At 37.6% G+C, this 22,762-nt stretch overlaps 1 protein-coding gene across 1 annotated transcript in view; it reads left to right on the forward strand.

Moving 5' to 3' along the window:
• Positions 1-1,497: 1,497 nt before the first annotated feature.
• RYR2 (ryanodine receptor 2) overlaps positions 1,498-22,762 on the forward strand; it is a 468,566-nt gene continuing 447,301 nt past the window's right edge. The window contains exon 1 of the mRNA XM_039254352.1: positions 1,498-1,671. Within this exon, the coding sequence (XP_039110283.1) occupies positions 1,498-1,671 (174 nt within the window). The remainder of the gene's footprint in view (positions 1,672-22,762) is intronic.

Consider the following 22,762-nt stretch of genomic DNA (forward strand, 5'->3'; position numbering starts at 1 on the left):
CGAGATCATGACCTGAGCGAAAGTCGGACGCCTAACCGACTAAGTCACCCGGGCGCCCCTAAATAAATAATCTTTAAAAATGATAAAGAACAGGGGTGTTTGGGTGGCTCAGTTGGTTGAGCATCTGACTTTGGCTCAGGTCATGATCTTACAGTTCGTGAGTATGGGCCCCACATTGGGTTCTCTGCTGTGAGTGCAGAGCCCACCTCAGATCCCCTGTCTCCCACTCTCTATCTCTCTCTTAAAAATAAATAAACATTAAAAAAAGATTTAAAAATAAAGAAAGAAAGATATATGGGTGCCAGGAAGTTTGTGGGGTATGAGTAACCTTAGTGGCCAAGATTATATATTTGTCTTATCCACAAAAGAATTTTAATTCTGGAATCCCGGTTATCCATCTTTCCTTGAAACCATAAAGTATCCTTCTCTGCTGATGAGGATCATTTTTAATGGTAGTAGTTCAATTTAATGAATACTTAGACATTAAAAAATTATAATTTTGATACATTGTATCAAGTTATCAGGTTTGTCTTCCTAATGTTCATTTTATGAAGAAGACATTGTCTCACTTGCATGTACTGTTGAATGGTCTTCTGTTATGAAAATCCTCCTTTGAGTCTCTCCCCAGACTCAGTTGGATTACCTACTGAATCCTGCTCATTTTAAAGCAGCAGCATGCATGAGCGATAATGTGCTTGTTCCTCATTGGGATAGTTGTCTCTAACTCACGAGTTAGTCCTTACCCTGTTTCCTTCACCACCTTGACGGTTACGTTTTGGACCGTCACAATTTATAGGATTATTGATTGGAGTGTAAGTTTTAAAGGAAGGAAAGAGAGAGGGAAAAGAATGATTGAGAAAAACCACACATAGACACTCCCCACCCCACTTCTAGACAGAACAGAAATTACATTGCCATAGCTCTAGTTAGAGGCCAAATACATATCCAACTTGAGTAAAACAAAGTAATTGTTTTCTTTCTGGAAGAAGAGAAGCCTGTGTAAATGGCTATTTTGTACCAATTCAATTTTATATTTATTAACTTGGAGAGTAGTTTAAGGCAACTATTTCTCTGTTTTTCATGGTTTTTTTTTTTATCAGCTGACTACTTGGTAGGTTAGAATTGAATGCCTGGAAGTCCAAGAAATCTGGCTTTTGAATACTGCCTTGAAAAACGTACTAATTGTGACTTTGGAAAAGTAACCTAACTTCTCTCTTTGTTGTTTTTTTTTTTTTTATCCACACAACAATAATAATCATTCTTACCATAGATGACCACACAGGTTTCTGATAAAGCTCTGAGTCCAGGGCCTAAGTGGATAGGCACTCAGTACATGGTGGCTGTTGTTATCCATAAATTAAAACATGGAGTAAGTGTGAGCAGAGTAGATAATGTATTTCATCGATTGAGGAGCTGATATTAGAGAACTGACAAGTAATCTTTTTTTTTTATGAAAGAAAGTGAAGTTTAATAAGGTAAATTGGGTCTGATTGCTTGATGGTGATGATGATGGTGATGATGATGATGATGAAGACGATAATGGCAGCTTTCCCTCTCTCCACACAGAATGTTCCCCCAGACCTCTCCATCTGCACTTTTGTGCTGGAACAGTCTCTCTCTGTCCGGGCCCTACAGGAGATGCTGGCTAACACAGTGGAGAAGTCAGAAGGGGCAAGTACTTACTTTATGTGTACTTACGGTATTTTAATGAACTCAATGACTGCATGAATGATTTCTGTCATAGATACTGGATATTTTCTTTTTGCTGAAATAAGCCAATGTGTTTTACTTGTGATCTCCTTAAGTTTGACCTTCTGCTTTATCCTACAGTCCTGTGATGTCTTAAAGAACTTAAAAAAAAAAAAATCCAACCTCAAGGTGATATGTGTCACTGAACCTCATGCTTATGTCTGTGGTTTAAAACAGAATCTTTCTTTTAGTATTTGTGTGTTTTCTTACATTTTCAGAGCTGTTACTGTTACTATTTTAATTAATTGCTTTATGCATGGCTATTTATCAATAATCTTTATTTTGTTTTCAATGCCCCAACCATGTGACTATGTTCTAAGCTTCTTTACAGCAAGTAAAATTTCATGGCACGCTTCTGTATTTTAAGTAATAAAATTAGGGTGATACGGCTTTAGTCAGTCATAGTTTTGCAAGCAGCTAATAAATTTCTTCTGAAAATTGAAATTCCTGTTCTGTCCCCTAATGAAGACACTTTTCTTTGAAAAGTTATTTGGTGATTTTTTTTCCATGCTATAACTTGATATGACTGATTTCTTGGGTATTTTCCATTCTTACCCAATTCATTACAGTTTAAAATCAAGCCAGAGGATGGATGACCAAATTTTGGTTTCCTGTTATTTGTTGTTGTTGTTCTTTCTTTATTTATTTGTTTTTGGTGCTGTAATTACTGCAGTGTATAGTTTAAGAAAGTATACTATTTCCAGGAATGAAACTGAAAAATTTCTCTTGCCTTTATACTTGTGTGTTCTTTGGTTTCTGTGTTACTGTTACTGTTTTTAATCATTGTTCCAGTTTAGATAAGTAAGAGCATTGAAAAATAAGACCTAGTTCTAAAGAAAATGACTGATCAATTATAATATAATACATTTTCATTAGCCTTGTAATGTTTAAAAATTCAGTCTCACACAAAATTTAATTGGTTTGTGCATCAATACTAAATGAGGTTTAAATGTTAATATATACTAGTAAGTATGGAGGAGAAACTTTAGTGATTTTTTTTGATAGAATAAAATCTTACTTTACAAAGGGTGTAAGCATATTATATGTGTTCTAACTTTCTCGAGTTCATATTTGGTTACAAAATGTTTGAAATTACTGTATTAAACTATATAAAGTTTAAAAAAACTCTGTTCTTTATTGCAAAGCTTTTAAAATAGGCTTACAGGGGAGTAATCCATTTCTCAGTTCAACTAGGTTTGTTTCTACCTGGAATAACCCCTTTGGATTTTTAAACAGCATTGAAACATGTCAGCTTTGAAATTCATGTCTGTATAAGGAAAAATCATTTTTCTTTGGCCTCAGCATCTAGGAAAGTGTATATTGTATTTTTACTTACTTTTGTAGATGCCAGCTTATGATGAAATGGTCATAAATTTAAATTTTATATTGCTAAACTCATTTTTCTAAATTTAACATATTTGAAAAGATGTTTTATTTCTCCCAAATCATGGGGTTGGACTGGGCAAGCTCTAAATTTTTTGCATGTATAGGAAGTACTGGAAATAACATTTTAGGAATTACGTTTTTAAGGTATTCATTAGAATTTCTGTATCCCCGCCTAATATTTTTATTTAGCTATATTTTATTTTGAATTGTTTCCCCTCTGTAGGTTTCTCCTGTTTCTAAAGTAGCAGTTTATGTGATGTGTATGTGGAACACCATGCTTTAAAGACCAGTATAACTGCCATAAAGCATTAATTTAAAACTATAAATTGAGAAAAATTTGCTATAGGAAAGGGACCTATTTCATTGATCTGAGTGTCACTTTAGACAAACAACCTTTAGGAAGAAACCACTGTCTAATAGCTCAGGGGATCCTATATTTTGTAGGAAGAAAGATTCTCCTGAACCATAGAGAAATTTCGATGAAACCCTGAAGTGATATTCAGAATATTTAACACCTAATTTGGCACAGGCATCATTTTATCAGAGTGGACCTCAGTTATACTGTTAGAGGCTAAGTCCTGGAAAGACTTGGGGTGATCCTAATGATTTGGGGGTGTCCTGGGGTAGTCCTGGGATTTTCAGAGTTAGAGAACACTCAAGATTTGGTGCCATGACTATTTACCAAGAAGGATAGAAGTTCCCCACATTGTTAACCATCTTAATCATCATAGTGCAGACTAGCTAAATAGCATGTCTGATTAATGCCATGTTTCTGGCACTTGTAGGAATCAAGTGAACTCTCAAGGTACCCGTAGCCTCAAAACTAACTAGTTCTGCTTTGAATTCATCATAGGAATCTATGGCAAATCCTTTTCTCAAGCAAACTGTCATCTCCAACTTCATAAACTGTGCAGATTTGCTTAAAGAAAGATTCACTTTTACCAGGAGGAAGTATGTCAACAGAGTAATGCTGCTTTTTCTCATAGTCAACAGAGCCTTGTTCTTTTTCTAAAAAGTAATTCTTTCTAAATCCCTTATGTGATTCAGTAAATTGCATAATGCTATTTAATGTTCAAAATCCTGTCATATGCACATAACAATCTGAACACGCTTGAAGATAAGGGAAAAAATATCCATCTAGAGCCATCCCTTTTCTTTTAGTGGTTAACCCATTTTGGTCATATTCTTGGGTCTCTGAATAAATGCTTAGCTTTCATAAAGCTTCAGAAAACTGGCAAGAAATTCCCAGCATCATTTGTGCCAAAACACATAATGAAAATTACTGATAGCAAAAGGATATGCATAAGATGAAATAGGAAAAAAATATTACCTAATTTGTGAAGTTTTGATTACACAGAATTGCTTATTGTGACTGTTTGTAAAAGAACTAACATTCTGTGGCACAAAAGCATTCTGAGGGATTTTAGCTAAAGGGATTTTCTGAAATATCTTTAATAAAAAATGCATAGTAAGATTGAGATCCTATATATATCCATTGACTATCATTCAGCTTTTTATTTTATCCAAAGTGTATCAATATTAAATAAGGTTAAGACCTGTTGATGTGATCCATTCGTCAGTTCATGGACACTTAGGCTCTTTCCATGCCTTGGCTATTGTTGAGAGTGCCGCTATGAACATTGGGGTACATGTGCCCCTATGCATCAGCACTCCTGGATCCCTTGGGTAAATTCCTAGCAGTGCTATTGCTGGGTTATAGGGAATCAAGAAGATGTGGTTTATCTATACCATGGAATACTACATGGCAATGAGAAAGAATGAAATCTGGCCATGTGTAGCAACGTGGATGGAACTTGAGGGTGTTATGCTGAGTAAAATAAGTCAGGCAGAGAAGGCCAGATATCGTATGTTTGCACGTAAAGGAGGATTAGGAGGAACTTAATGGAGGACCATGGGGCAGAAGAAGGGGAAAAATAGTGGGAGAGAGGGAAGGAGGCAAACCATGAGAGACTCTTGAATGCCAAGAACAAACTGAGGGCAGATGGGGGGGTGAGGGGAAGGGGGGTGATGGGCATGGAGGAGGGCACTTGTGGGGATGAGCACTGGGTGTTATATGGAAACCACCTTGACAATAAACTATTAAAAAAAAAAAAAAGACCTGTTGATCTGAGTAGCTGCTCATAGAGCTTTAACATTTTGAGGGGGGAGATAAAACACATAAAACAAGAAAGGGAAAATGATCACTGGAGCAGTGCCCATCCCTGGGCTCCTCTACATGCACGTCCTTGCTTCTGTTGCTTCTTCTATCCTTCTCCTGGGTTTGTGTGGTTCTCTATAACTTGTCTGTTTGTGAATCCACATCTGTCCATCTCTTCTCACAGTTCAGATTTATCTTGCAGTCTGGTTATAGAGCACAGGGCCAGTAGCAGGGCTTTGTAGAATTAGAGAAATGTTTTAGAATAGCAATTTTGCTGTGTATTCGTCTGTGGCTTTGGAGAGGTTAAGTCTTTATCGTCAAGTTTGGAGATTATTAAATTATGGTGCATGTAGACTGTTTAGCATACATTTAACAGCAGGTATTGATATTCTTTTACTTATCCTCTTTTTCATCCCTGTATACTCCCTTGAGAAAACTGGTACTAATTTCTGACTGCCTTTTCGCTGTCCTTGACATACTATTCTCTGTGATCTTGGCTGGTCTGGTTCCGGGTCCCTCTCCTCCAACATGCCAACCCCCCATAGTTCCATCAGTATAGTGATGGCACAATTTTGTTAAACTATAGATTCAGTGATAGCATTTGCTTATTTCTGTGGCTTACTCAGTGTAGAATTTGACTTGTGGCCACTCAACTATATTGGCCCCTTGTTCTTGGAATACTAAAGCCTGAACCATGAAAAAATACCTAAAAGGCAACCAATACTTGTCCCTTGTATCCTGCTCTTTGTTGAAGTGAAGTAGGTTGAAATTTATAATTTGAGTGATTGTGATTGATATAATTCATTTATTTCCTATTTCCCCATATTGTAGGTGATTTGTAGTTTACTGTAATTTAAATTAGAAATAACACTTTAACTATAATATTCAGAATGTAAAATTTCATTGATAATGAATAAAATCATTCAGTTCTCATTGTTAATTTATTTAATGTAAATTTTTTGAACATTTATTAGATAAGACTTTATAAGGCTCTTTGGATAGGAAGATGAATAGTAAGTGATTTTTGTCATTAGTGGGGCCAGAGTCTAATGCAGGTATAGAAACAATTCTAGCACAGTTTGATATGTGTTATCGTGCAAGTATAATGTAATCGTGCTTGGACATGTGGAACTTCTCATTCCTTTGAATTTTCCTTGGGCTTTCTACAATCATTTCTAGGAAAGGTGGAAATGATATTAAAAGTAAATAATATAAAAATCATTCTCCAAAGAATAATTTGATCTTATGAGTCTACTTTTCTTTATTTCTTTTTTTTTTTTTTTTTTAGAATGCTAATAGAAAACTGTACTTGCCAGGACAATGCTTAACATATCCAGGGATATTCTTAAAATGATTTCCATGTTTCTGTTTACTAAAATGGCTTATTATTTTATATGAAATTCTAAGAATGTTTTATTTCTAAATTATATACCATCTGTAATTAAAGGTACAGGATACTGCAGTGATTTAATTATCAATAGAAACATACGTCAGACTCAGTCATGTCCAGTTGTTATGAGAAATGAAGTTACAGAATGCAGAGAATTATTAATTCAGCCATGTCATCCTTCTAATAAAATCTCTGCCTTTCTGAAGCATGTACCTGATCAGAGTATCAAAAATGGATCAAGAAGCAACTAGTTAAATTTCCTGGTAAGCGAGTTTTTTAAAGATACATTTTTTAAACACTGATGTTCTATAACTGAGTTTCTTAAAAGTACCTTTATCAAACACTGAAGCACCAATTTCAGGCATGGGAGTGCATTTGAGATCATTTTATCTAAATGTAAGAGCAGCAGATGACAGTCAAGAAGGCCACTACGGTATTTCAGAGTGGTTAAGCACACGGATTCTGGGTCAAACTCATTGAGTTCATTCTTGGAAATCTTAGGAAAGTTGCTTAAGGTTTTTCTCCCTCAGTTTTTTCATTTATAAAGTAGGAGAAGTAGGAATATCTCCCTCACAGCGTTGATGTGAGAATCTAATAAGTTAATGTAACTGAAGTGTGCTAAGTGATTCTTGCACACAGGAAGCACTGTAGTGATTATTGTTATTCTCGTGATGTTTGCTTGGGTCTGCCTTAACTAGCTCCTACCAGACCTGACTTTTCTCGAGGAAGAAGTATAAACTTTGGACCAAAAATTAAAATCAAGACAAATAACAGAAGAACCCCCAGTCACTGGAAGGCTCTAGAGAATTGGACAAAAGCAGTCAGATTCTGGAGAGGAGTCAGACTTGACAAGTGGGATTGATGAGGATGAATTTCCCCGTTTTTAAGGTTTTTAGCCTGAAGGTGGACTCAACGTCAGTGCTCTGTGGCAGGTCAGACTCTGAGGGAATACCCGTAGTGTCTCTAAAGACAGAATTTAGGGCCTTTGGAAAGTCCAGGAATAATCCTGGAAAAAGAAGTCTAGAGAGGGAGAACCCCAAATTCTGTGTATAAACTGCCAAGTCTCTTGATGGGGCTGAAACTGACAGATGTCAGTTAGATGCCAGTGCCAAGGACAATACTGAACTGAGATTTGTGCTGCCAGGTGGCATCTTGCTGTTTGAGTTTCTGCAAGTCAATCACATGTTAAAACAAATACATCAACATTCTTCAGAGGTATATAGTAGAATCCAGAATCTAAACAGCATTAAAGGACAGGATACAAACCACAGATTTTTGACCTGGAAAGAAACATGAAAATGCAATCCAATTCCAAGAGGGAAAAACAACAACAACTAAGAGCAACCCTGAGATGATCTTACCAGATGAAAGTTTAAAGCAGTCATTATAACTATGTTCAAGGAAATAAAAGATTCAAATACTTAACATAGAAGAATTATTCAAAGAAACAGAATGGAATATCTCAACCTGAAAACCACAGTATCTGAAGAGATCACCTAGCAAGCATGTGGTAGGGTTGGGGTACAAATCTATGTCCTTTGGGCTGTGAAGTCTGTGCTTCTAAGCTCTTTGCTTTGGAGTATTCATGTAATAAGAGCAATGAAGAGCCTGAGGGGGCATCACCGTTAAAGCAGTGGGAAGAAAAGGAGAAGGATGCCATGGAAGGCTCTGGGAAGATACTATCTGAGACATGAGGAGAACCAGGAGCAAATAGTCACAGAATCCACATATATTGGTTTCTCTGGCTGCTATGACAAATTACCCCTCACCAGATGACTTGAAACACCATAAATTTATTATCTTAGGATTCTTGAGGTTAGACATTTCCATTTATTCTCAGTGGGATGCAGTCAGGGTGTCAGCAGGATGCAGTCCCTAGAGGGACTCTGGAGAATAATCTGTTTCCTCGCCTTTTCTAGTTCACATTTTTCATCCGTGGCCAATCCTCTATCTTCAAAACCAATCACATGTATCATGTAACATATTTATGGATTATTTCTGGGGACTAGGATGTGGATGTCTTTGGGGTACCATTATTCAGCCTACTGCTTCTATGATGTCGTTGGAAGATGTTGTTGACAGGATCAGATGAAAATCAGAGAAATCTAGCTGGATAAGGGCTAACAAGTGTCCTTTTTTTTGCAAACCAATCAATGTTAATTTCAGTCTATCTTAATATAGACATACCAATTCATAGATACACACGTATTTAAAAGACTGTATTCTCTAAAGAGGGGTTTTTGAGTTTTTAATGTTAACTGGCATCCCAAAAGTTGATCTTAATGTTTCTTTTATGTGCTTATTCTTGTATTTTGATATATGCTCTGTGGCACTGCATATAAAAGACTTACTTTTTCAAACCATTGGGTAGGCCAAAAATTAAAAGAGTTCATGCTGTGTCCACCCTGGTTGAGTTTTATTTCCATATTGATTTTTTTCCTTTTGCTTTCCTTTTCATTAAAGTGAATTGGGATAGTGTGGTCGAAGGATAAGGGTTAACAAACCATGCTTAGGGTTCATATAATATAGATTTTATATTATAAAATTTATATAAACTTTTATATATAAATGAGTTTATAAAAATGAGTTTCTCAGATTGCTGAGACTCCAGACTCACTGGAAAAAAAGTGAAGTTGACATGAACACTTGATATTCATTCATTTTTAAATATGTTACTGCTCTGTATGTCCCAAGTCTTTATTAAAATACAGAATTATACGAACAATTAGTATTATACTTCTAAATCATACCATGGCAGTAGATACCTAACTCTGAAGAAATCAGAGACTTAGTGATCCAAAGACTGAACCAGGATACTTTTTAATAAAGAAAAATAATGCCAGACTCACAATTTTTATTTTTGCCTCAGCATGATGCCTGCCTGGAATATGGTAGGGAATAAAAAATTATATATATATAAATTTAGATAAATATATATGTCTTCATTGGTTTATTTACTTGCTTGAATAATGGTATGTTAGAAGTAACTCCTTTGGCTTTAGCCATAGCAACTTTTTTCTAGATATGTCTCCTGAGGCAAGGGAAGCAAAAGTAAAAATAAGCTATTTGGACTGCATCAAAATAAAAAAACCCATAATCCAATTAAAAAATAGGCATCAGACATGAACAGGCATTTCTCCAAAGAAGACCTACAGATAGCTAAGTGTATAAAAGATAAAAATATGCTTACCATCATTTATCATCAGAGAATTGCAAATCAAAACCACAATGAGATAGATCTCCTCACACTTGTCAGAATGGCTAAAATAAATAAAACTCCAGAAATAGGGGCGCGTAGGTGGCCCAGTGGGTTGAGCATCTGACTTTGGCTCAGGTCATGATCTCATGGTTCATGTGCTTGAGCCCCATGTTGGGCTCTGTGATGACAGCTCTGAGCCTGGAGCCTGCTTCATATTCTTTATCTCCCTCACTCTTGACCCTCCCCTGCTCATGCTGTCTCTCTTTTCTCTCTCTCTCTCTCTCTCTCTCTCTTTCTCTCTCTCTCAGAAGTAAATAAAAAACGTTAAAAAAATACCCTCAAGAAACAAGTGTTGGTGAGGATGTGGAGCAAAAGGAACCCTTGTACACTGCTGGTGGGAATACAAACTGATATAGCCACTGAGGAAAATAGTGTGGAGATTTTTTTCAAAAGTTAAAAATAGATCCAGCAATCACACTACTGGGTATTTACCCAAAGAATGTAAAACTCCTAATTCAAAGGGATACATGCACCCCTATTTTGATAGCAACATTCTTTATAGTAGCCAAGATACGGAAACAGCCTGTGTCCATCACCGTATGAATAGATAAAGGCAATATGATGCGGGCGCGCACACACACACACACACACATACACACAGTGTGGTGGAAAGATGAAGGGTTAACAAACCATGCTTGTGGTTCATATAATATAGATTGTGTTCTGTACACTGTGTGTGTGTGTGTGTGTATAGGAGTATTATTCAGCCATAAATAAGAATGGAATCTTGGGGCACCTGGGTGGCTCAGTCAGTTGAGCATTTGACTTTGACACAAGTCATGATCTCATGGTTGGTGGATTCGAGCCCCACATTGAGCTCTTTGCTGACTACTCAGAGCCTGGAACCTGGTTCAGATTCTCTGTCTTCCTCTCTCTCTGCCCCTCCCCCGCTCATGCTCTGTCTCTCAAAAATAAATAAAAATGTTAAAAAAATTAAAGAGCCCCACATTGAGCTCTTTGCTGACTACTCAGACCCTGGAACCTGGTTCAGATTCTGTGTCTTCCTCTCTCTCTGCCCCTTCCCCGCTCATGTTCTGTCTCTCAAAAATAAATAAAAATGTTTAAAAAATTTAAAAAAAGTGAAATCTTGCTATTACTGTGACAGGGATGGAGCATAGAGCAAAATAAGAAGACGTACAGATGGCCAACAGGTACATGGAAAGATGCTTAACATCACTAGTCATTAGGAAAATACAAATAATCAAAACCACAATGAAATACCATTGCATGCCTGTGCACCATCAAAAAGACAAGAAATAACAAATGCTGGCGAAGATGTGGAGAAAAGGAAACTCTTATGCCCTGTTGGTGGGATTGTTAACTTAGTGCAGCCACTGTAGAAAAAGTGTGGAGAGTTCTCTAAAAATAGAACTACTATATGATTCAGCAGTTCTACTTCTGAGAACATATCTAAAGGAAACAAAAACAGTTAACTCGAAAAGATCAGCACCCATTTTCACTGCAGCATTATTTCACTACAGCAGCCAAGACGTGAAAACAACCTATGCATCCATTGATGGATGAATACGTAAAGAAGTTGTTGTACGTGTGAGTGTGTGTCTGTGTGTGCATAATAGAATATTATTCAGCCATAAAAAAGAATGAAATCTTGCCATTTGCAACAGCATGGATGAAAGTTAACGACACTGTGCTATGTGAGGTTAGACAGAGAGACAAATACTGTGTGACTCACTCATATGTGGAATCTACAAAAACAAAATGAAAACATATTCATAGAAAAAGAGATCAGATTTGTGATTACCAGAGGTGAAATGAAGGAGAATTGGAGGAAGGTGGTCAAAACGTAACAAGTTCCTGGGAGCCCTGTGGAGCTAAGTTAGTTAAGAGTCCAACTTTTGATTTCAGATTAGGTCATGATCTTATGATTGTGAGTTCAAACCCAAAGTTGGGCTTCTCATTGGTCTCAGTGCTGGGCATGGAGCCTGCCTAAAGATTCTCTTTCTCCCTTTCACACTGCCCTTCCCCTGCTCATGCACACACGCTCTCTTTCTCTCTCAAGAAATTATATTTTTTGGCCCATCACTCACACACACACGCACACACAACACAACACACACACGCACACAACTTCAGTGATAAAATAAATAGGTCCAGGGGCTGTAATGTGAAGCATGGTGACTGTAGTTAACTGTGTTCTATGGTGTATAGGAAAGTTGTTAAGGGAGTAAATCCTAAGGGTTGTCATCATGAAGAAATTTTTTTTCTTTTTTTACTTTCTTTTGACATTGTATCTATATTGAGATGATGAATGCTAACTAAACTTATTACAATAACCATTTCATAATTTGGGTAAATTAAACCATTTGTGCTGAATACTTTAAATTTATACTACAGTGATGTATGTCAATTATATCTCAGTATAGCGGGAGGGGGAGAAATATAATTAGTGCCTGCCCATGCATGCAATATAAAAATATACTTAAGTTAAAAAAATTTTTTTCTTGATGTTTATCTACTTTTGAGAGAGAGAGAGAGAGCGCGCGAACACTAGCGCACCCGCACACACAGGTGGGGGAGGGGCAGAGAGACAGAGGGAGACACAGAATCTGTAGCAGTGTCCAGGCTCTCAGCTGTCAGCACAGAGCCTGACATGGGGATTGAACTCATGAGCTGTGAGATCATGATCTGAGCTTAAGCCGGATGCCTATTCGACTGACCCAACCAGGTGCCCCCAAAATACACTTAAATTCAAGTTAAAATTTAAATTGCAGAACCATTTCAATCTTTTATTCTCATAAGAGTAATATAGAAAAGTATTAAATGCAAATATTCTCTCCATAATCCTCCTTTCGCCTGAAGATTACTTTGCTCTAACATTGGTTTATATCCATATGGAATGTCATATAAAAATATTTTCCCATAAACTGGATCATATTACAGGTTATTATGTCATCTTTTACAACTGAATCCTATATGGTTTTGAAAAAGTGACACACCAAAAAATGACACACAGGCGTGTGTCTAGTTGGAATTGATGAGGGCTCTGGGTCAGGTTTTCTGCTATTCTCTCCTTTTGTTGTCTCTGTTTGCTTGGTTCTTAGACAAGTTTCCCTCGGGATGACAATAAGGCTGTAGCAATTTCAGAGATATCTCTATTTCACATCTTCCTTAGGCATGCAAATGAGCTGACTTTCTGTATCTTTGTGTATGGCAGTAAAGAAACCTCCTGGTCGACTTTCTCCATGTACTTTGCTGCTTGTTTATGACTGTGGTATTTACTGGGGAGATGTGGTCAACGCAACTGGTTCCAAGCATAGGGAGGGAGAGAAGAAAAAAGGTACATCCTACAAAATTAGATTCTGTTGTTGGAAGAAGGAAGACCATTACGTGTGTAAATAAACATTGGGTGATTTCTAACGTTGTTTGCTACAGTGCATAGCAGACACACGGTTAGGATCCTTATGGCTTCATTGGAAATATTTGTTTATAGTTGAGGTTCTCCAGAATCTGGAGCCAAGCAAGATACAACAAGTTAAATCTTTATCTAGGAAAAGAGATCAAAGTTCTGTGTTCATTTGTCTCCATAGTTGTGAGGTGGAAAAGCCATGTCCCTTTTCTGCCTGACTGATTCATGCTGCATTCATTCCAAGAAAGCCTAGTGAGTTGCTGTTGTGAATTCTGGGCTGCACATACAGAGATAAATAAGAATGACGCTTTACTCCTGAGAAATTTAGTGATCTAATCCTGAAGAGAAAATTTTCTCAATGAGAGTAAAGAGGAAGGAGCCTCTAATTGCATATCCAAAACTCTTCCCCCTATATGTAATCATATATCATGTCATAAATGGCTGCAATTACTTATCCTAAACTCTTCCCCCCCATACGTAATCATACATCACATCACAAATGGCTAATGCCCTCAATAGGTACAAACTGGAAAGCCTAATGGATTGGTCTGTTTATATTGCAGACAGTTTGATGTTGTTATTTATATTGAAACTTCAGTTCCCAAGTAGCCACTATAACTTAACATTTTCTTTGAAGAGGTTGAGTTCTATTTATCTCGCTGTTTGGGAACATTCTCCATTTGTTTGGGAACAAATACTGTTTTGGGAATGGAGTTATAATGCAACTAAATTAACAAATCACCAGCTTGATGTGGTCATTAGCTGGCATCTTGTCTAAAGCCTGTGTAAGTAGCCATGTACCTGTCTTCATCTGTGAACTTGGTGCAGTGATTTAAAAGATGAATAGGATTATAATCTCCTAAAGGGCGGAGCCACAATTATTTATCCACCACCTTTGTGAAGGTGGATGCTTGTGTTTAAAATGCGCATCTTCTTTCTGTGGGCATTTTCTCTTTTATAGTCTTTCTGTGTTCAGAAAGACTACTTTCCATTCTGAGGCTGAGGATACTACATATTTCTCGGTATTTGAATGATGTGGTTTCCAGAGACTCCTGCATCAAACTCAATAAGGAGGCCAGTTTAATCCACATGTAATTGAATCACAGTGGTGCAGTTATGCACTGTTTTAGATTATGAACCTTGAATGTATAGATTATTTTATTTGATTACTCTCATTCAATTTGGGCATCTTCCTCAATTTTTTTGGTGCTTTTAAAATTTTAAAAATATTTTTCACATGGAAGTATTTGATAGCAGATGAATCAGATGATAAATTATAAATAGTAATAAACTATTCCTGAATTGGCCGGTGATTTAAAGATGTTTATAACCTATTGAGCCAACTGTCCCTTAGTTTTTATTCTTAAAGTTCTACCTCATTTTCTTAAAACATTCTAGTCTAATATGATAGAATACTTCTTTCTCTTACTGCTCCTTATCAGACCACACTGCCTGTCACTCCCCTCATTCCATAGCTAATTCTTTTCCTTACCTTGCTTGAGTGTTGTCCAAAGCACTGTTACCTTTAGACATACTATGTACTTCTGTTTTTCTTTCTTTTTATTTTTATTTGTTTTAATTTATTCTCATGTTAGTTCACATACAGCGTAGTCTTGGCTTCAGGAGTAGAACCCAGTGATTCATCTCTTACTGTAACATCCAGGGCTCATCCCAACAAGTGCCCTCTTTAATGCCCATCCTCCATTTAGCCCATCCCACACCCCTCACCCCCTTCAATCCTCAGTTTGTTCTCTGTATTTAAGGGTCTCTTATGGTTTGTTCCCTCTCGGTTTTTATCTTACTTTCCTAACCTTCCCCTATGATCATCTCTTGTGTGTCTTAAATTCCACATATGAGTGAAATCATGGGATATGTGTTTTTTTCTGTCTTATTTCACTTTTATTTTCATTTCTGTTGTTTTTTCAAAACCACCCATCCCTATTAGTAAACCCCATGAGGGCTGGGATTTTGCTCTGTTGTGTTCACTTGCTCTACCACTAACACCTAAGATGTGTGTTATGAACCAGATATTTAGTAATTATTGCCAACTTGAGGAACAGCAAGAGACTTTATAAACCAAAAATTAGGGGGCTGAAAAGTGCCAACAACTCTGTTCCTGCTGCTATTGCAACAGTTTTGAACTGAAGGTAGGACTTTTGCCTGTGAGGTGCTGCCGTTTATCACCTCGCCTCTCTCTACTGTGGAAGAAGAGGAATATTTTTGGAAGGAAAAATGAGAAAATAACCTTTGGGGTCAGGTACCCACGCACTCCTGTTGGCCTGGCACAACATGGGTTATGCCCTCTGGTCACCGCCCACTTCCTGCCGGTTCCCCTTCTGCCTGTCCGAAGTGCCTCTGTCCTGGTGAGAAATTATATGGCCATTCCCAGGCATGGTGCCTTTGTGAACCAGATAGAAGATCTAGAAACTTTCCCCAGATGAAAATACAGATAAAATGTACACATACGAAATCTCTCACATAGTGTCAGGTTTGAAGATTCACATTTTTTTAATGTTTGAGAGAGAGAGACACACAGAGATGAGTGGGGGAGGGACAGCTAGAGAAGGAGACACAGAATCTGAAACAGGCTCCAGGCTCTGAGCTGTCAGCACAGAACCCGACGTAGGCTCAAACTCATGAGCTGCGAGATCATGACCTGAGCAGAAGTTGGACACTCAACAGACTGAACCACCCATGTGAGTCCTCAGATTTGAAGATTTAAACGGAGGTCAAGCAGCTCCTCCTAGTTGCAGTCACACACTCTCATAAGCTGTCTTTTGCTGTGGTGGTGGTGGTTTGTTTTTGTTATTTTGAGGGGCGAGAGGCAAAGGAAGGAGGCAGAGAGAGAGAGACAGACTGAGACTCTTAATCAGGCTCCACGCTGAGCATGGAGCCTGATGCGGGGCTTGATCTCAAGACTGTGACAGCATGACCAGAGCCAAAATCGAGAGTTGGATGCTTAACTTACTGAGCCATTCACACGCCCCAGAAGCTATCTTTGTTTGCAGCTAATCTCAAGCTGTGAGAGAGAGACAAAGACCAATGGGATCTGGGGATTCAAGAGACCAGATGGAACATTTAAGCCAGGCCTGGGGGTACAACCAGATTATGTTCATGTGGCTTCTCAGGTCATGGTGAAGCCAGTATCTCCAAGACTGCACAGAACCATGGGAGAGTTCTCTACTGGACCAGAAAACCTCAGAAATGTCCCAAGGGTGCATATTGTGGGCTTCGTATTGTAGTGCACTGATTCCATGGTTCTGGAGAAAGTGAGCCTGGCATGAGACAGGAAGAATATTGGAAGCATTGCATTTTCCGGCATGACAGAAAGTGTCCTAATGAGATTAGACCATGCAAAGAGAAAGAGAAATGGTAGGTAGGTACCCGAAGGAGCCACAGTGAGCCAGAAAATTTGAGTATTTTGTAAGCTGGAATTGGTTGCATTTGCTTACCCTGCAGATGAGTAAACTATGGTCCAGGCTGTCTGCAGAGTAAATGGTGAGAGAGAGCCTGACAGCTAGGGTTGTTTCTTCCAGGACAGGATGTGAATGGAATGTGTGAATTGCAAACACCCAGCAAATGCTTTTTTTTTTTGGGAAGCGAAGGAATAAAAACCAGGTTTCAGGGCCAAAGATTAAAACAGGATTGTCTGTACACGTCTATGATGTGGAAATTTCGGGTTTTTTTCTTATGGTTTATACAGTGCTAGTATTAGTGTGTATAACAATTATATGAGTAGGGAAATGAAGTATGTCATTCATCCATTCACGAGCTTTAGTTGCTATACTTCCAGGATGGATTTGAGGAGGACGCTATGTAGATACTTAAATACATAGTTGATGTATTTGATACTTGATTTGTTGGTAGTTTCCTCACAAGCAGTTTTTGGTTCCTCTGAGAACTACTCAGGCATCAATTAGGAGGGTGTCTGTGCCCGGGAATGGATCAAGCCAATAATTAGGTCACCCTCATGCTGCTTTGTCAAGGATTGCGTTGATTGTGACCTCTTTCTAGGCCTTTAACTTGCTTCTCAATGTTGTACAGCTGTCCCCTGCCCAGACTACCCCTAATGTAATTGTTACCGTGTGACCTTGGGCTTTATGAATGAATTTAAGGCTCCAGTTTTTCTTTCTCTCTGCCTTTAGTTAGTTCTTCATTCTGTCCCTCCTCTATCCAAACCGGACTCGCTCCTTGAATATGCTCTATTTCCTGTGGGTACCTATTCTTTTTTTTTTTTTTTTAATGTTTTATTTATTTTTGAGAGCGCATGAGCAGGGGAGGAGCAGAGAGAGAGAGGGGCAGAAGATCTGAAGCAGGCTCTGCCCTGTCAGCACAGAGCCCAATATGGGGCTCGAACCCACGAACAATGAGATCATGACCTGAGTTGAAGTCGGATGCTTAACCAACTGAGCCACCCAAGTGCTGCCCACAGATACCTGTTCTTATATACTTAGCACACTCATGCCTCAACATAGAATCCTGGGACTTTCACTCCATCCTTCTATGCACATATTCAAGTTGTCATCTTTCTTGAATCCTTTCCTAATCCTCCCAGCCAGAAGTAATATTTCTCTTCACTGGGCAGAGAAGCCCAGTTATAGGTAGAAACCCTATCACTGGGTTTTCAAGTTTGCTTACATTTCTCTCATTTTATATTATATAATAAATATTTGGTATGTATTATATACAATTTATGTGTACATATACAGTATTGTTTTTAATGTCTGAAATGTTTTCATTTCACTTATTTTTTTAAAAATGTTCTAATGTTTATTTTTGAGAGACAGTGTGAGTTGGGGAGGGGCAGAGAGAGAGAGCAAGACACAGAATCTGAAGCAGGCTTCAGGCTCTGAGGTGTCACCACAGAGCCTGATGCGGTTCTTGAACCCACGAACCATGAGATCATGACATGAGCTGAAGTCAGACGCTTAACTGACTGAGTCACCTAGGTCCCCCTCATTTATTTTTTTTATAGAGCAGCTTTAGGTGTAGAGGAAATCATTGAGAAAGTTTTCATATTCCTCGTCCCCAATTCATCTATTATTACTATTCTTGCATTCATGTGGTGCATTTGGTATAATTCATGAGCTGCTATTGATGCATCATGATCACTCAGGGCCCAGAATTTACTTGAGGGTTCACTATGCTGTACATTCTGTGAATTTTGACCGATGTGTGATGTCATGTATGTACCATGATTATGTTATACAGAATGGTTTCACTTCCCCTAAACCCACCTGTGCTTCACTCCCTCCCCCAACCACTGGAAACCACTGATATGTTACTGTGTCTATAGTTTTGCCTTTTCCATAATTTCATATAGTTGGAATCATATAATACATGGCCTTTTCATACTAGCAATATGCATTTAATGTTCTTCTGTGTCTTTTCCTAGCTTGGTAGTTCATTCCTTTTTTATTGCTGAATAATATTCCATTTCATGGAAGTCCAGCAGTTTATCCATACACTTATTGAAGAACATCTTGGTCACTTCCAAGTTTTGCCAATGATGTATAAAGTTGCCATAAAATCTTGTGCTCAGGCTTTCATGTAGACATAAGCTTTAAACTCCTTTGGGTAAATACTGAGGAATGGGATTCCTGGATCATAATGTTAATAGTATGTTTCTTTTCCTAAGAAGACTTTCTTCCAACATGGCTGTACCATGTTGCATTCTGAGTAACACTGATGGGGTTCCTGTTGCTCCACGTCCTCATCAGCATTTGCTGTTGTCAGTTTTTGGATTTTAGCCATTCTAATAGATGTGCAGTAGCGTCTCATTATTACTTTAATTTGCAATTCCCTGATAGCATATGATGTTGAGCATCTTTTCCCATAGTTATTGTCACTGTCTATCTTCTTTGATGAGGTGCCTGTCAGATACTTTGTGAAGTTTTCAAGTGGGCTGTTTATTTTTCTATTGTTGAGTTTTAAGAGTTCTTTGTATATTCCCCTCCTTTATCATGTACCTATTTTGCAGAGATTTTCTCCCATTTGTGGCTTGTCTTTCCCTTTGGCCAACAGTATCTTTCACAGAGCATAATATTTAATTTTAATGAAGCCCATCTTAGCTTTTTTCCTCCCATGGATCATGCTTTGGTGGTGTTATCTAAATAGTCATTGCCAAACCTAAGATCAGGCAGATTTTTGCCTGTGTTATCTTCTAGGGTTTTTTTTCTTTGTCTAATGTTTTATATTTAAATCTGTGATACGCTTTGGATTATTTTTTCCCAAGAGTTTAAGGTCTGCATCTAGATTCATCATTGTTCCAGCATTATTTGGTGAAAAGACCATCTTTTTTCCGTTGAATGACCTTTGTACCTCATCAAAGACCAGTTGACTACATGTATGTGAGTCTGTTTCTGGGTTTTCTGTTCTGTTCTAGTGATGTTTGTCTGTTTTCCAGCCACTCCCGGATTTTCTTGATATCTATAGCTTTACAGTACGTCTTGATGTAGTGTCAGACTTCTGAATTTTTCTCCTTCAGTGTTACGTTGGCTCTTGTTTTTTTGCATTCCCATAAAAGCTTTAGAATCGATTTGTCGGTATCCACAAAATAACTTGTTGGGATGTTGATTGGAATAGCACTGAATTGTTTTGTTAAAAATCAGCGTATCCCTCTTTGCATCCCTCACTTTTTTTTGGTAATGGATCTGGAATTTATTTATGAGGTTATTATTATATGGTATTTATTATTACTCAGTGTAGATTCGTCTGGAGTTTACTTAAATTAGCATGTAAGTTGATTTGTTTTCCCATAGCAAAGCAAAACATCCATCATTGTTCATGACTGATGTTCCCTTTTTTATTGATTGTGAAGCCTTTTTAGTCATACATTGAATTCATACATTCCCAAATGTGCTACTCTGAATTAAGTGTTTTGTCATACATGTCTGTCCATTTTTCTTCCCAAACAGCCCCAATTTGATCACTGTATTTTGGAAATGTTTTAATATTTAATAGGGTTAGTTTCACCTCATTACTTTTTTCCCCCTCACAAATTATTCATATTCTACTTGACTATTTATTTCCCCAAATGAATTTACTTGTGGTATTTAACCAAGCATTGTAATTCTCATAAGAACCTACCTGGAAGAGAGCCACTCTATTATTTCTTAGCACCTTTCTGTTTGAATCATGCTATTAAAGTTTATGCAAGAGTCATTTTAACATATTCTGTGCTTAGAGAAAGTAGGTGTTCCTGAGGATTTGGAGAAATTCAGAAAGCAATTTAAGTATTACAAGAACTCTTCCTTTTATAAAATGGGAATAATTTAGAAGCTCTCTATTATCTAGTTTAAATTTTAGAAGAAGAAAATTAAACGTCAAGTAGATTTTCTATACTCTTTCCTGGAATTAAGTTAAATGTGTTACTGTAGGAGATTGCTAAGTTTACTCTATTGTGTTAAATCTGTTTTATTGTTTCATAAACTCCCCAGAATGTGAAGTTTCTGTGTGACTAATACAAAAATCAGAATAAAGCCAGGAAATTGGACTAAAGCGTAATACAGTAAATGTTAGTGGTGACTTCATTTGCTTAATTAAATTTATGATTTTTTTCCTTAAGCTGATGGCACAAAGGACTTTAAGGTCTCATGTAGTTAAAATGCGCTCATGTGGCGCTTGTGTGGCTCAGCCTGTTAAGTGCCTGACTTAGGCTCATGTCATGATCTCACAGCTTGTAGGTTCAAGCCTTGCATTGGGCTCTGTGCTGACAGCTCGGAGCCTGGAGCCTGCTTCGGATTCTGTGTCTCCCCCTCTCTCTGCCCCACCCCCATTCGCGTTTTATCTGTCTGTCTCTCAAAAGTAAATAAACATTAAAAAATTATTTAATTAGGGGCGCCTGGGTGGCTTAGTCGGTTAAGCGTCCGACTTTCGCTTAGGTCATGATCTCACGGTTCGTGGGTTCGAGCCCCGCGTCGGGCTCTGTGCTGACTGCCAGCTCAGAGCCTGGAGCCTGTTTCAGTCTGTGACTCCCTCTCTCTCTGACCCTCCCCTGTTCACGCTGTCTGTCTCTCTCTCTCCTAGAAATAAATAAAACATTTAAAAAAAAATTATTTAATTAAAAAATATAAATCACATTCCACATTGAACTGTAGAGACATACTTCTTTTTATTTACTTATAACTTATATACATATAATTTATATATGTATAATTTATTTTTATTTATTTATAATTTCCTTAATATTAGCACCACATCTATTTGTTCTAATTTAATACTTAGTATTTTCCATTTTAATATTATGTGACTTACTCCTGAGAGCTTTTAAGTAAATACCTCAGTTTGAGGTCCAGTGAATCTTCAATTCTGTTGTTTATAAGTGTATTTGAAAATTAAAAAGAAAATAGAAATAAGAGAAAAAATTTCCTTTCTGTTGAGACTAATAGTTACAGGAGAGAAGGCGAGTATAAAAATACCTAGCACAGTTTCCTCTTTTTTATAATTGTCTTCTAAATCACTTATTCTCCTTTCTGCCTCTTCAGTCCGTGCATTGGATGCCTCCATTTTATTATGTATCTCATTTATAGCATTTTTTAATTCATCATAACTATTTTTGAGCTCCATAGTGTTTGTAGCAATTGTTTCTCTGATGTCTTCCATGCTTTATTCAAGTCCAGCGATTAATTTTATGATTGTTGTTCTAAATTCTTATTCAGTTATATTGCTTAGCCTAAGTGTCTATCAACTGATGAATGGATCAAGAAGATATGGTTTATCTATACAATGGAATACTGTGTGGCAATGAGAAAGAATGAAATCTGGCCATGTGTAGCGACATGGATGGAACTTGAGGGTGTTACGCTGAGCGAAATAAGTCAGGCAGAGAAGGACGGATACCATATGTTTGCATGTAAAGGAGGATTAGGAGGAACTTAACAGAGGACCATGGGAGAGAAGAAGGGGAAAAATAGTGGGAGAGAGGGAGGGAGGCAAACCATGAGAGACTCTTGAATGTTGAGAACAAACTGAGGGCAGATGGGGTGGGGGGAGGGGAAGGGGATGATGAGCATGGAGGAGGGCACTTGTGGGGATGAGCACTGGGTGTTATATGGGAACCAACTTGACAATAAACTATTAAAAAAAATACCTAGCACAAGTAGTAAGTTCTTACTAAAATTAGTTTCTTTCCCCTTCCTGCTGCTGAGGGATAAACTCATTGCTTGTTGAGATGTGATTGACTTACCTATATGCCAATATTTAATAAAAGGGTATAATGTGGATTTCTTTTAATTTTTTATTAAATGACAGTCTGGTAACTCTCATTCAACAAATAACTAGTCACCAAGGAATCCATAGTTTTTTGGGGGGGAATCGGAGGAAGGGAACATGGAAGTCAAAACAAAGCAGTTTTATTTGGAATCTTTTGTTGTTTGCGTGAGGCCTCGTTTGAAAAATTAGAGAAAAATTTTCATTAGTTCCATTTCCAAGTTGCAGTAGATCACTAATTGC

Source organism: Hyaena hyaena, unplaced genomic scaffold, assembly GCF_003009895.1.
Source record: "Hyaena hyaena isolate Hyena2069 unplaced genomic scaffold, ASM300989v1 scaffold_485, whole genome shotgun sequence".
Lineage (NCBI taxonomy): Eukaryota > Metazoa > Chordata > Mammalia > Carnivora > Hyaenidae > Hyaena > Hyaena hyaena.